General features: G+C 39.5%; 1 protein-coding gene across 8 annotated transcripts in view; it reads left to right on the forward strand.

Annotated features, from left to right (window-relative positions):
* Positions 1-8,993: 8,993 nt before the first annotated feature.
* Positions 8,994-15,775, forward strand: part of stxbp5b (syntaxin binding protein 5b (tomosyn)) — a 34,359-nt gene continuing 27,577 nt past the window's right edge. For 7 of the 8 annotated variants that reach the window (XM_029125724.2, XM_029125728.2, XM_029125726.2 and 4 more), the window contains exons 1-2: positions 9,008-9,464; positions 10,146-10,243. In XM_029125724.2, coding sequence (XP_028981557.2) covers positions 9,330-9,464; positions 10,146-10,243 — 233 coding nt within the window. In that variant the 5' untranslated portion in view covers positions 9,008-9,329. Of the gene's footprint in view, positions 9,465-10,145; positions 10,244-15,775 lie in introns of all 8 variants that reach the window. The other variant, XM_029125725.2, reaches the window with a different exon arrangement.

Genomic DNA, 15,775 nt, shown 5'->3' on the forward strand with positions numbered 1-15,775 from the left:
AGTTGCTTATTACCTGTATTCCTATTGTCTGAATTTCTGATCCAATCAGCAAGAAGAAACCCTCTATCAGCAAAGTTTCATTAGCTCTGGCAGAATGCTGTGAGAGAGATAGCTATACATAAAGAAATTACCATTCATTCCACTAGGATGACAGTTACACTCCTAGGTCAAGATCTCCTCAGACAGGAGACATGCTTGCGGTCCGAGTAACATGAAAACAAAATTGCTTGTAAGACCGACAGACACTGATAATGTTATTTACTACTCATACACCAGACATACTGTAACACTTCTCTCAGACAGTGTTACTGTCAAATGCTCACTTAGTGAATTATAGTGGTCACGCTGTTGCAGAAAGAGGAAACCGTTTTCATCATGACCCATTTTCTGGCATCCTTTCTTAAAGAAATATCTGAGAATGCTACAAAACGCTAGTGTCGCAGCCTCCGGAGATGCATCCTATATTAGTGGGCTGTATTCAGTGCAGAGGATCCGTCTCGGTCACAGACTTTATGGGTCTAAAGGTGCAATCAAATAACGTTTTTGTAGGAATTTAACCACTTGTGAGTTTTCATCATGTTTTAAAAGTGGTTACAGCCTGTAAGCTAAAATGTTGTATGTATATAGCTATACACTATATAATTACATTGCTTACATTGCAAAATGCTGTAAAACAAACTTTCATTTGGTATTCTGGTGGGGTAGGTTTTATTAAAATAAATTAAGAATAAACAAATAAAATATAAAAGTATATTCTTCCTAGAAAAGTTGCAGACAGGATCTTTATTTGAGATTGCAAATAGCACATTCAGTTAGAACTTACAAAGACTAAAAAACAATATCCATATTAATAGATTTTGTCACATTTTCTGTTTTATGCTCACTTTTAAGTAACAGTAGTTAGTGTCTTCAGCTACATACCACTCATGTGCCAAAGAGTCCGGCCTTTCTTCTGGCCTCCTGGCCAATGCTGACAGCTGTGCTTTAATCACAGCTATTTTGTACCCCAATCAGCCATAACATTATGACCACCTGCCTAATGGCGTGTAGGTCCCCCGCCAAAACAGCCCTGACCCGTTGAGGCATGGACTCTACTAGACCTCTGAAGGTGTGCTGTAGTATCTGGCACCAAGACGTTAGCAGCAGTTCCCTTAAGTCCTGTAAGTTGCGAGGTGGGGCCTCCATGGATCGGACCTGTTGGTCCAGCACGTCCCACAGATGTTGTGTTCCTCAAACCATTCCTGAACGAAAAGGTCAATGCCATCAGGGAATACCGTTGCCATGAAATAGTTCACATGGTCTGCAACAATGCTTAGGTAGGTGGTACGTGTCAAAGTAACATCCACATGACTGGCAGGACCCAAGGTTTCCCAACAGAACATTGCCCAAAGCATCACACTGCCTCTGCCGACTTGCCTTCTTCCCATACTGCATCCTGGTGCCATGTGTTCTCCAGGTAAGTCACACATACACACCTGGCCATCCATGTGACATAAAAGGAAATGTGATTCATCAGACCATGCCACCTTCTTCCATTGCTCCCTGGTCCAATTTCAGATGCTTGCGTGCCCATTGTAGGCGCTTTCGGCAGTGGTCAGGGGTTAGCATGGGCACCCTGACCGGTCTACGGCTACGCAGCCCCATATGCAACAAACTGCGATGCATTGTGTATTCTGACACCTTTCTATCAGTACCAGTATTAACTTTTTCAGCCATATGAGTTATAGTAGCTCGTCTGTTGGATTGGACCATACAGGCCAGACTTCGCTCCCCATGTGCATCAATGAGCCTTGGCCACCCATTACCCTGTTGCCAGTTCACCACTTTTCCTTCCTTAGACCACTTTTGATAGGCACTGACCACAGCAGACCGGGAACACTCCACAAGGGCTGCAGTTTTGGAGATGATCTGACCCAGTGGACTAGCCATCATAATTTGACCCTTGTCAAAGTCGCTCAGAACCATATGCGTGGCCATTTTTCCTGCTTCTAACACATCAACTTTGAGGACAGAATGTTAACTTGCTGCTTAATATATTCCACCCACTGACAGATGCCATGATAACGAGATTATTCACTTCACCTGTCAGTTGTCATAATGTTATGGCTGATCGGTGTAATTATTAAAACTATAATATCTCTCTTACCAGAGATGAAACATTGGTATCCGGTTACAAGCAGTTTGTGGCTGTCCAGACAAAACCAGTATGTAAAAAGTTGCTAGGAAATTTTTTATGGTAAACTGGCACTCCTGATTTACAAACCATTTAGTTAATCGTTATACATACCCATATACAGCCCATCCCAAAATTCTAGTTTACATGTTAACTCTGAAATGAAATACATACTGCATTTCCAACTATAAATCATAGCATTAATTTCAAGCCTAAAAATAAAACATCATAGTGTGATTTTAATTTTTTTCATCGATATAATTCTATTTTTTAAGCTCCATATGTTGTTTTCCCCTCAACCAAAGAAACTACTCTGTTGAATATTGACTATTGTATATTGTCCTCTGTTCATAGTTGTGCTGCTTTACAGTCATTAACCTGGACAGGTACAGTGGGTATAGAAGGCACCTCCCACTTTCAACATGTTCACCTTTTGGTACATCATAGCCTGAAATGAAAACGTTTTCCGGCTTTATTTACATAGTAACCCACAATATCCAAGTGAATGAATTTCTGCCATTAGTCTCTGAATACATCTAAACTAACTAATATTTGCCCATTCTTCCTTGCATATTTGTTTAAGCTCAGTCAAATTGCATGGAAAGCACCCTTTAAATCAGTCCCCACCCCTCAATGGAATATTAGTTCAGGGCTCTGACTAGCCCACTCAAGGACATACACCTTTCTGTCCTTCAGCCACTGAATGGTTGCTTTGGTGGTGTGCTTTGGATCATTGTCATGTTGAAACGTGAACCATCTTCCCATTTTCAACTTCCTGGCAGAGGGCTGCAGGTTCTCCTCAAGAATCTGTCAGTATTTTGGACTGTCCATTTTCCCTTAAATCCTGAGTGAAACACCCCCAAAACAGATTGATGTCATTGCCGTGCTTTACTGTGGGCATGGTGTTCTTTGGGTGAAAAGACATATTGAGTTTCTGACAGATATATCGTTTTGTGTTTTGGCCAAAATGTTACATTTTGGTCTCATCGGACCACAGCACCTATTTGCACTTGGCCTCAGAATGTACAATATGTTTTGTACTTATATATTTTTTTTTTTGACACACTCCCATATTGAGGCCAGGTTTGTGGGGCATTTGTGATATTGTGGTCACATGTAAACATTGACCAATCTTTGACATAAAGGCTCCTTCAAAGCTGCCATTGATTTCTTGGTGGCTTCACAGTCACCTCCTTGCCCGGTCATCCAGTTTGGAAGGATGGCCTGATCTACACTACTGTTTGGGGTCACTTAGAAATGTCCTTGTTTTCCATGAAAACATGAATGAAATTAGTATGAATAGGATATATAGTCATTGTGAAGGTTAGAAATAATAATTTTAAATTGAAATTATACTTCCAAAGATCGCCAGATCGTCAGTTTTCAGATGTGCTAAAATAATTGCAAAAGGGATTTCTAATGATCAATTAGCCTTTTAAAGTGATAAACTTGGATTAGCAAACACAGTGTGCCATTGGAAAACAGGAGTGGTGTTTGCTGATAATGGGCCTCTGTGTGCCTATGTAGATATTCCATTGAAAATAAGCCGTTTCCAGCTACAATAGTCATTTCCAAGATTAACAATGTCTACATTGTCTTTCTGATTAATGTGGTCTATTTTAAATGGACAGAAATGTGCTTTTCTTTCAGTGTGTGTATGGTCTGGGTGGTGCCTAACACATTCCACTTCTCAATAATGGTCTTAACTTTACCCTAGGGGATAGACACAGCCTCTGACATATTTTTTATATCCTGACTTGTGTCTTCCCACAACTTTATCTCATAGATCTTGAAAGTAACTTTCTGCCCATAGTGGGTGCTTTGAATTGCATTAATAAGCAGTGGAGTCCTCAATAAACAATTGCTTTTATTCTGAACTAATCAAAGTCACTACAATCACAAGAAGTGTGATCTGGAAGGTGATTGGTTATACCTCAGCAAGTTTGCAATCACAATTCTTAGGGGGGCGTCGACTTTTCCAAAGAAGGTATTTTAATGTAAATAATATTTCATATTTTTGTAACTTGGATATTGTGGGTTAATGTGTGTAAATAAAGCAGGATTTAATGTGTATTCATTTCAGGCTGTAAGACAACATAAGGTGAACATTTTGAAAAGGGGTGGTGACTTTTTATACCTACTGTAATTCAGTCCCACAAATTAACATTTTCCATACAATGTTATTTGTTGTTGCTTATTATATTTTGCTCAAATATTTTTCTACCTAGACTCTCATATTTCCTGAGGTATGTTAGAGGTTATTTTCACACACCACCTGTTCTTTGATGTCCTGTAGTTTTACATTAAGGTATCCTTAAACTCCTGGTTGTGCAGCAAGGGATCTGTTCTACCCTACAGGTTGCCATGCTTTACACTGTCTACATTATAGCACTCAGACGCATTCAGATTACTGTCTATATCACATAATATTCGTTGACAATTATTAAGCCTGCAGTACTCTGGACAAATATCCCCTTCATGCTTTTTATCCATGATATGTTTATATATATACACACACATATATATATATATATATATATATATATATATATATATATATATATATAAAAACTTACATATATATATATATATATATATATATATATATATATATATATATATATATAAGTATATACATAAACTTAATACTTGTAAATTATTCTGCACTCCTCTATTTGCAAAACTGCATTTCGTTGTACTGTACTTGTATTGTTCAATGACAATAAAGGTGAATCTAATCCTATATTTTATATATTCACCATAATCAGGTTTGGTGCAGGACATCTATGTTCATGGGTTGTGTTGTTAGTTTACCTCCTTTGGTAAGTGCGCCTAAGGGAAAGTGACTGAACAAAAGTAACACAACTTCTAAATATGGATTAATGTCCTAGATACAGCTAGAAGACCTAGATTTAAGAGTCAAGCTGAGATGTTGGCCCAAATACTTTTACAATATGGACAACACATTATCTAATTAATAAAAAATGATTTTTCCATGATTAATAATTTGTTCACAAATGTGAAATTAATAAAGACCCTTTAAATTTAATTTAATTATTCTATTCTATTCTATTGCATTAACTCTCCATTTTATCTTATGATAATGATTTTGAACTCATCTGGACCTAGCATTTTTTTGTTAAAGACCTTTTTTCCAAACCAGTGAACACCTAGAAAAAAGGCCTCGATCTCTACAACAATAACAATTAAATAATTTAATATAGGTCAGCATTGCGGATTTTATTAGTGTGATCAGATTATGTTAATATACTGTAATTGGGTTCAGAACGTATTAATCTGTGATACAGTAATTTGTAGTATAAAGGCTATTCATTGCGATATTATTTATATTCTGGTCTGTTGGATATTAACTAAAAGGAAATGTGGCCTGATTGCCAAGCCTAGTTGCCGACCTTGGTCTAAAATCTTTCAGATCCTGGTGAACGTTCTTCAAACTTTGGTAACTATCCTTGCATCTGCTGTTATATTTCCTTCCTTGGAGTTTTAGATGCCCTGAACTGAGGGCATGTTGTATGCTGTATATTTGGATGTGGCAAGGGACAGTGAATGATATCATAGGTGTAGAATGAGAAAAAAGGCATGATAAGAGGAGAAAGGGATTTGAAGAGAGGTTTGAGAAAAGGAGAGTGATGGGATGAAATGGTATGAGAAGAGAGGGTTGGGATGAGGAGAGAGGGATGAGAGAGGGATTGGCTGAAGTGAAAGGGATAAGACAAGTAGAACAAAAGAAAGGGATTTAGCTGGTTCTATTAGTCAGAATCTGAGCAGAGGAGGGTAATAATAAATGAATGTGGTTTAGGAGGAGATGTGTAAATTCCAGATCCAGCACTCATTTAACATAATGACTTTTAACTCTATTTCCCAACAAAGTTATATCTTTAGATGCATTTTTCCATGCATCTAATTTTCCTTGCTGTTTATCTGTTTTCCCCTTACTAGTAGATCTTTTTGTGAGAACTACTGCTTGGTACTAATGTTAGTAAATTGTGCCATCTAGTGTCTGTTTCTCATACCCTATCATGCCAACTCATTGTCGTTCTATGTCAAGCCAAACAGGTTGAGTAATGTTTTTTACATTTCATAGATATAAAAAACACACATTTAAAACAAGAGAACTGTAACAATTAAAGATGCATTAAGCAATTTTTGGCAATTGTAAAAGTGGTGATGTCACCACTAAAACATTATTTAGGGCAATTATTAGGGCAATAATTCAAATCTTTAAAACAAATGGCGCAGTAATGATCCTGCCTGGGAGAGGACACGTATATTTTTCCCCCACACACAGTGACATGTGAAATGTTTTCCCCAAGGATCACCATTGCAGAATTACAGAATTTGTCACAAATTCTTCAAAACTAGATTAGATTAGATTCAACTTTATTGTCACTGAACGAGTACAAGTAAAGTTTAACGAAATGCAGTAAGCATCTAACCAGAAGTGCAACTAGAAGAGGGCAGAAAATGTACAAGTATTAAGCATATGTATATTACAAGTGGAATGTACTGATGTGTAAATGAAGGCAAATGGCAATACTAAATGTGCAATTAAGGCAAAAAGTGGAGGGCAGAAAATCTACAAGTATTAAGTATAGTGTATGTTACATGTGTAAAGCCTGGCATACATTAACCTCACAGTATGGGCCCCCCCCAACCATTGCGGGCCCCCCACCCACCATGAGCCCTGGTGCAGCCCCTGCACCCCCAATAGTCACGGCAGTGCATGTGGGATAAATAGTTGTGCGGGTACAAAGGGAAATTCTAAATGGCATTCTAAACATGCAATTGAGGCATGTTGAAGAAGTAAGGGAGCATGTGCAACCCTAGGTAGACATGTGTATGTAACAGCTGAAAAATGCAAGTACAATGGCAATTCTAAATGTGCAAAGAAGGCACATATAATGTGCAAGGTGAATGTGCAACTGAAATGCAGGGATAACAGCAGTGAGGTTCCTGAGGTAGACACATACCTGTAACAACTGAAAACTTCCATTATCAGACTTTGCAGTGTCAGAGTCCAGCAGTACAAAGGGAGTAGTGCAACAAGTTCCCTGAGAGGCGGGAGGTTGTATGGTTAGTGATGTTAGTCACCACACATTACAGGGCCTTCTGGTCGGCTACAGAGCATCCGCTAAACCACACTGTGGCACAGTTCGTCAGAATGCTCTCGCATGTGCATCGGTAAGTTCACAAGGATCCTGGAGGACAGGTGGGCCTTCCTCAGCCTCCTTAAAAAATACAGGGGCAGTTGTGCCTTTTTGACCAGGGCTGAGGTGTTGAGGGTCCAGGAGAGGTCCACAGATATGTGGACACCCAGGAATTTGAAGCTTGACACAAGTTCCACCTCAGTGCCATTGATGAGACCTGGGGCATGACTGCAGCCTTTAGACTTCCTGTAATCCACAATGAGCTCCTTGGATTCTTTGCATTGAGGGCCAGGTTGTTGTGGTGCACCATGCTGCCAGGCATTGACCTCCTCCCTGTAGGCTGACTCGTCATTGACACTGATCAGGTCTACCACTGTGGTGTCGTCTGGAACTTGACCATGGTGTTGAAACTGTGTACAGGAACACATTCATGGGCGAAGAGGGGTCTCAGCACACAGCCTTGTGGAACATCAATGTTCAGGATCAGGGTGGAAGAGGTGAAGTAGTCTAACCTGACAGACTGGGGTCTGTTGGTCAGGAAGTCCAAAGTCCAGTTGCAGAGAGAGGGGCTGATCCCCAGGTCATGGAGTTTGTTGACCAGCCTAGAGGACTTAAGGTAGGCCAGAACTAGTCTTTTGAAGCATATATTTGAAAACGTTGCAAGAAGAAAGACTCTTTTGTCACCAAACCATAAATTTAAGCACCTGGACTTTGTTACGCATCATTGGAACTTTCAAAGAATCCTTGTTCTATGGTTTGAAGAAAACATAATTGATATTTTGGCAAAAACACCAGAGATGGGTTTGATGTAAAAGAAGCCATGGTCATGGCAAAAATAAACAAATCTGTGCTACAATGTATGGTGATGGGTCTGTTTTGTTATAGGGCTGATTTACTTCCAATGGCCTGGGAAGCCTTGTTAGGATACTTGGCATCCTAGACTCCATTAAGTGCCAGGAGATTGTAGGCCGAAACATTTCTGTGACTGCCAGGAGACTAAACGTGTGTTTTCTTTGAATTTTCCAGCAGGACAGCGATCCAAAGCATAGCTACAAATCCACAATAAACAATTTCACTGTCCATAGAATCAAGCTTATGCAATAGCCATCATAGTCCCCTAACCTAAATCACATTCAAAACCCCTGTGGGGTAAGCTGATAGGAGAGTCCATTAGCAAGAACTGAGGACTCTGAATAATCTTGATAGTTTCTGAGTAGAGGAATGGTCTCAAATTCCTTCCTGTGTTCTCCTGTCATCAAACATAATGAAAGATGACTCAGAGCTCTAGTCTTGGCAATGGGAGGGTGTACAAAGTACTAAATGCAAGGAAGCCAATAATTGTAACACATCTTGGCAATGGGAGGGTGTGTCATATGTTTGTCTTGCAATAAATGAATTTTGAAAGGTAGATAATAAAATACAAGAAAAGTTTATAATGGTAAATCAATTGGCAAAATCCTTCTCTGTCTCACAAGCATGTGTATATGCTTTGTGATGTAAATACTAAATGTTATTCTCTTATTTAATTTATCATATTTTTTCAACTTCAACAGGTTTCCAAAATACCAGATTCAATATTTGGTTTTACTGTAGCTAACTGCTCCCTAATGTATCCAATGTTGTGTACATCCGGCGTGTTGCTGCCTCCACTGCGCAGACTCGTCTCTGCAGTTCACTGCGTTTCCGTGTTAGCTAGACTGGTTAGCTGCCTTCAAGGTAGAGCTTACGATCGACTCGGACTGGATACTAACAATGCCGATACATGAAAAACTATTTTCTAAAGGAATGCGTTATCGTTCTTATGCTTAAACTGTCTATTTGTGAATTATGCTATGGATAGTGCAGTGACAACAACACTATCCGTAACATGCGAGATGATCAGAACAAGATATTAGCCAACTGTGCGTCTTCAACAGCTACAGTAGCTACCGCTGAGTCCAATTTATGGTGGCTTCGTTGATTTATTTTGTGTTTCGTCTTAGGGGAAAATGAAGAAGTTCAATATCAGAAAAGTCCTGGACGGCTTGACTGCTTCATCTTCCTCTGCATCTGCACATCCGGGACCTAATCAAAATGATGTGATACAAGAGACGCTACAGTCAGAGCATTTTCAGCTCTGCAAGGTGGGCAACTGTACTGTATTAAGCTGTTTTGCTGGAAATCACTGAGCTAGCACGAGACATGCATGCAGTACACAGGTACACACAGATCAACAGCTTGTGCTTTCTAAATCATTTATCTTATTAGTTATCGAGTTAGCTAACGTTAGCTTACTGTGTCAGACAGTTGCTACATACAGGAGTGCGTATTGATTGTTATTGTCCAGGTATGCTGACAATGCATTTGTGCGGATCTTTTAACTAAAATAGCTTGGATAGGAGGTTGCCAGTAAGCTAGCTACTGTTGAGAGCTGTCAAATCAACCGAATAATGACGAATTGCTAATCAGCTGACGTCCTCCCACACGATCCCATTCCTGGCGTTGCCACATTTCCCCATAGCGTCATCCCACCAGCTACCTAGATGAACCAAGGTTATATAATCTTCAGATTATGTAGTGTCCACAACCAGCCAGCCATGAATTAAGTCTGAATAATCCAGTTCCTCTGGATTATGTAATTATAGTGATATGCCATCCAGACACTGTTTTTGGCTAGTGAGCTATTAAGTTCCTGCAGTTATCCAAGGATCAAATAGTGACAAGGAACAGTCTATCATGACGAAGACAAATGCCTTTCAACAAATCTGCCTGGAGATGATCTAGTATTGGTATAATGGAGATTGTGTTCTTACTCTCTCTTCCAGACTGTGCGCCATGGCTTCCCCTACCAGCCCTCCTCCATGGCCTTTGACCCTGTGCAGAAGATTCTGGCCATTGGGACTCAGAGTGGTGCTGTGAGACTGTATCTTTTTTATCTGTTAATAGGAAAATCGGCAAACAACATTGCAGTTAGCTCTATCTCTGATATTATTAATTAAGGACCAGTTTCCCAGCCATGTTCAGTTGAGATTATATGTAGGTATAGTAGATATCGGACCTTAAATGGGAATACAGTGCTTTGTTTTCTTCAAATGTGTCTTAGAGTTGGATTGCCTGTAAAAGTATGTAGTGCGTGCTTCTGTCAATCACAGAGTGATCTTGGAGCATGCTATGCTTGAAGATTATACACCCCTTTCTCACTCACTGGAGCTCTGCATACAACTTTCATGTGATTCATTGTGGCTCAAGCTGTCATATGTTCACCATTTTGTTCTGAAAGCTCAACCAAGCAACAGGACTTAGTTGTGGTAGCTTATGCTATAAAACCCACTTGTGTGCAATCACATACAATTGATGAAGCTGCTCACATCAGAAATGGCAACGGAAATTGCTGTTGTTCCCTCTTATGCAGTAATAACACTTATTTGTCAGAGCAGCTTTATGGCTGCATTGCAAATACTTCAATAGTATTTTACTTCTAACCAGAGCAGGTACTCATTAGTAATATCTCAACCATAACATGAGCTTCTCAGCTGCCATATGCTGGGGAGTCAACCTTGACCAAACTTTTCCACTGCTCTGCCTGGTGTGTGCCAAAACGCCGGCCCAGTGCCACCCCGTAGCCTAGGCCATGTGCTGTTAACATCGCTGGTCATGCTGTGCACGTCTGTCAGGCCATGTGAGAGAACAGCCAGCCAAGTTAATAGCCAGGCTACCATATGAAGGCCAGCTTGGGTTCTCCATGGTGTAGCCGGTCTTTATGGGTATTTACGATGAACAAATGCATAAACTGCATTTAAATAATATAGATCAGAGGTATAATGTGGCTGTTTGATTCGCCTCCTTAAAGGCTCTGTCAGTAAGCTTGGCTCGGGTAAATATATGGTTTTAAAGGTCATGGAATGGCATGGGACCCGTTTAGGTTATTCTCAGTGTTTCTTGGCATCCTGACGTGCTGTTAATGCCAAGCAGGTTTGGGAAGCTGTTTTAGGATATTGTTATTTTGTTAATAGCAACTCCTAAACACTTGGGTGTCTTAATAGTGGTCCAAAGAACACACCAACATCCGTCCAGATACTAATAGTGGCCGACTGGCAGGGTGACCTGATGCGATTACTGTCATTGAAGGCCCTTGGTCATTTATCATGAGACTGGCATCATCGATCTGGCTCATTGGCTTCAGAATTGGGAAACACTGCCACAGCTCAGTGGACATGCATGTCTACTAGCCATAAATGTATACTTTCACATTATCTGTATCTACTACTATTTATCTGTATCTCTATATTTAATAGCCATAGGAAACCTTACTGTGGTTGTCTAATTTGGAGCAAACGCTGTAATTGAAAATCCTTTTTTGTAGTACATTCTTTAAAAAAGTTGACCGACTGCTGGCAAATATCAGTTTAATTGCTGTTTCTTGTCTTTAAACACCCAGATCCTCCATACTCCGTGCTAAATGATATTCATCAACTATTCTTTTATATTCTTCAGCTATTTTTATACTTATTTTTAGCTAGTTTTTCAAAAATATAAATTAGCCGAAGACATGCTGTGCCCTGGTGCAGTGCTTTATTAAGTGGTGTTGTTTTTGTTGTATGATCTATGTTCTAAGTTTTGTACATTTCGAACCACTGAGACATGCAGGTTCCTGTCTTATGATTGTCATGATATTGTCATCTGATATGGACCTTCTTGCAGTTGTGAAATGTTAAAAGACCAAACACTGTGGTTTGCTAAAGCGGAAGTGTCTATCTTTCAGTGGGGGGAAAAGCCTCTTTTTTTTTTCTCTCTGTGGTGCAGTCTCGGACTCCTTCAATTACAGACACAATCAATTACAGAAAATACCAAATGCTTTATATTGTTTTAAATAATTTAAGTGATGTGGTAATGATGTGTTAATTACTTGTTGATGAGCAGTGTGCTCTGCATGATGCATACGTTAGATTTGCCCAAAATGTAACATGCAGATGGCTTGACTGGAAGCTCATAGCAAAAGGTGAATGTTGGGACTATTACACACATCCAGATGATGCTGCATAATATTTGGTGTAAGGGAGTTAAAGCTGACACACGATCAAGATGAACTGATTTTCACCCTGACGGTTGTGTACTATCCAAACTACAACTGTATTTATTTGAAAAAGAAAGTTGCTCACCATCTTTAGGTTAGTGGTCACGCTGACCTTACTGTCATCATCTACAGGGCCTTATGTGGACCTCTTTTTATAAGAAGCATGTGTGCACAAGTTGTAGGCGTACAATGACCAATTTGTGTGTCATTAAAGCCAGAATTGTGACACTTTCTAGGCACTTTGCTCCCTGGGAACCTAATGTGGCACCCCCCGATACCTCTCCTATTTAGAGTGGTTGGGTTAAAAGAGGATGCTACACTTTGATCGAGCCTTATGTGCACTCAGACTATAATAATGCACATTTCTTTTACATTTTTCTTTTTTCTTTTTATATACTTAATATCTTTTGAGATATGTAGTTGAAAATGTTATGTTATTAGACAAAAACATTTATGTTATTGGACACTACCAGAAAACAGTATAGCTTTATTCAATAGGGCTGTGCCATGCCTGGATTTACGTATCGTCCCAACAACCTGTCCAAACATCATCGATAGACAATGCAGTCAGATTTTGGTTCCATGGAAGTGGTGTGTGTGCTGTGTGCACGAAGGGCTGTATCAGTGGAATGAACACTGTGTATTAACTAGGAGTGGTACAGCTAACCCGCGGTTCATGGTTTGATACGTTGCCGGTACAGCGCAAAAAAGTTTATTTGTTAAAAGATGCAAGGCTAAGATTGAACTAACATGAGCCATATATTGTCTGAGGACTGCACAATCAAGAATACCAGTGCTTGCTATATTTCTGTAAAGGAAAACTATTGTTTTTATTGCTCAACAAAAACTAAAAAGGAAACCCTGTGTGAGGCTTATTGGCCAATTCATTGTTATCTTGTGCTTGGGCTTGCTCATAGTGTGGGTACTACCAATGTGTTGAAATTGGTACAAGAGGGACATTTTAGAAGATGCTGAAAGCCTGTATTCTCTTTCTCACTCACAGAAATCAGACACACAATATCTGCGGCTGTAAACACCTATTGCTTTTGTAATTTCTTCACGTAGAATTTGGAACTGCTGTTAAGGGCTGCGAGACAAAGTTGCATGGCCTTTTTGTGTTTCCCTGTTGATTGGGCGGTGTTGATACCGGTGTTGATACCGGTGTTGATACCGGTGTTGATACCGGTGTTGATACCGGTGTTGATACCGGTGTTGATACCGGTGTTGATGTGTGGGTGTTAACATGTTTCAGGTGTTAGCTGTGCATTATTGTTATTCAATAATAGTTACAGTGCAAAATTCACCTCAGCTCCTGAATACTTTTCCACCCATTGCTGTCTGATCGTGCTAAGATGAGACTTGATGGAATTATCTTTGTTTAATGTATTTTTTCCATAACTTGCGGAGATCACAGCTGTTACACTCTATACAGTCATAAATACGTCAGAGACAGTGTGAAATGACTAGCTACATTCTGGGATCAGTTGAGCAAAACACAACCTTGGTGCTTTTAAAAACTTAGGGATGATGAAGAATGGAAAATGTAACCCAAGCAGAATTCTAGATGGAAGCCAGATAGTCCATAACAGACCTGTTTTTCGACATGATAAAAACTATGTTTATATTGTAACATAATAGGGTGAGATGGTTCAAGAAAAGAATCAATGGTTAAAAAACTGAATTGACTATTACAGATATCCAAATCCCAGACTGTAGCTTGAACTGCTGTAGTGTAACCACTTTACCATTTAATTGCCAGTAGAGCACCCTGTGCAGTTTTCTTTTTTTTACTGAAAAATATATAAAAAAAATTGCTCTTGGTTTCATCCAGAATAAAAAATAAAAGTGAGCTAAAATGTATGGTTAGCTAACTAATATAAGCTGGCTCTCTGATGTAAAGCACACATTAAGTGGTTTTAACAAGGTTAAATTAGCTACAACATTTCTATACAAACCCCAGCTGAGATAGCGATTTGTGGTAATATGACATTTAGCAGAGCTTTAGGAATCAACAGTTTTCGAACGACTAATGCAACCAAAGATTATCTACTGACATATTGCTTTTCTGCCTCAGGATAAACACTCACGCAGCAGCTTAAGCTCTGCCAACGTCACACTGACAAAGCAGAGATCTGTATAATGCTTAGATGCTCATGCAATTCCAGAATGTGGATCAGAATAAGAATCAGAAAGAGAGTTTTATTGCCAAGTAACTTTCACAACAAACAAGGAATTTCTTCTGGCCCGTCAGTGCAACAATTTACCCATAAGACAACAAATTGTGCACCAGCCATCTTGAGGCACAAGCTCCATCATGAGCACTCTGTCCACTTAAGAGAAGTTTTTCTTCGGTTTTAATCTATCAAGTCAAATTGTGACACCCGGCGAACAGCAGTCTGTTCAGTTGTGACGCAGCCCCACCTTAGTTTGTTCACGGCATTCAGGGGTTGTTTGATTACAGTTTTGTTAATCCTGTTCAGATGGGCAGATGTTATTTCCGTGCATCTGTCAGATCCACGCTAACTGGACACCGTAGCAAACCCCCAGTGCGGACAGGGCTTTCCTGAGTGTGTCTGTCATCTTTTCCTCTTTGCGGCTTCACTGCCAGGTACTGTAGTGCTGAGGCTGTCAGTCAGGGTGCTTTTATGTTCTTACCTGACTGCATGTTGTCTCTGTGACGGACGCTGTGTTTGGCTGTCTTTCCTTTCTTTTTCTGATCCCTGTATGACCAGTGATACCACGCCCCCTAAACGTTTGCTTCTTAAGGAATATGGGGCGGCATGATAGCCTGCTGTATTATTGTTTATGAAAGTTAATTAAATGTCACTGGTTTACCATCGCATTGTCCCTGAGCTAGATGGTTAAAACAAAATTACAGTAAAAAAATATAAACCGAAGATTGCATAATACATTTTTTTTTTATCATGTTACAAAGTGTGATTTTATTTTTTTTGTCAACAATCACCCCAAAATGTTTTTAATGTTAAATAATACTTGTATTAAATAAGTATTCCCTGAGTCAATATGTACAACACATTTGGCAGGTTTTACATCTGGAAGTCTTGTCATGACATAGAGTTGCCTCAAATCTGTTTAAAAATCTATCTTGGCTGCTGTATTCATTCACTCTATTACTGGTGAGTAACTCCAGTGTAGAATGTACCTTATCCTGACAATTCTCCAGGTTAGCATTGAGGATTTTGCCTGTGCTTGTTTCTTTTTATCTGAGAAATGATTGAGGCTTTACCAATGTCATGCATACCCATACCATGATGATACTACCACCATGCTTGCAACTGAGACAATTTCTCAGTAATCTTTTTTAAGATTTGTCCCAACTGAAGCCATTGCATTTAGGCCAAAAAGAGTATTCCTTAAAAA

The sequence above is a fragment of the Esox lucius genome, chromosome 15 (genome assembly GCF_011004845.1).
Source record: "Esox lucius isolate fEsoLuc1 chromosome 15, fEsoLuc1.pri, whole genome shotgun sequence".
Classification (NCBI taxonomy): domain Eukaryota; kingdom Metazoa; phylum Chordata; class Actinopteri; order Esociformes; family Esocidae; genus Esox; species Esox lucius.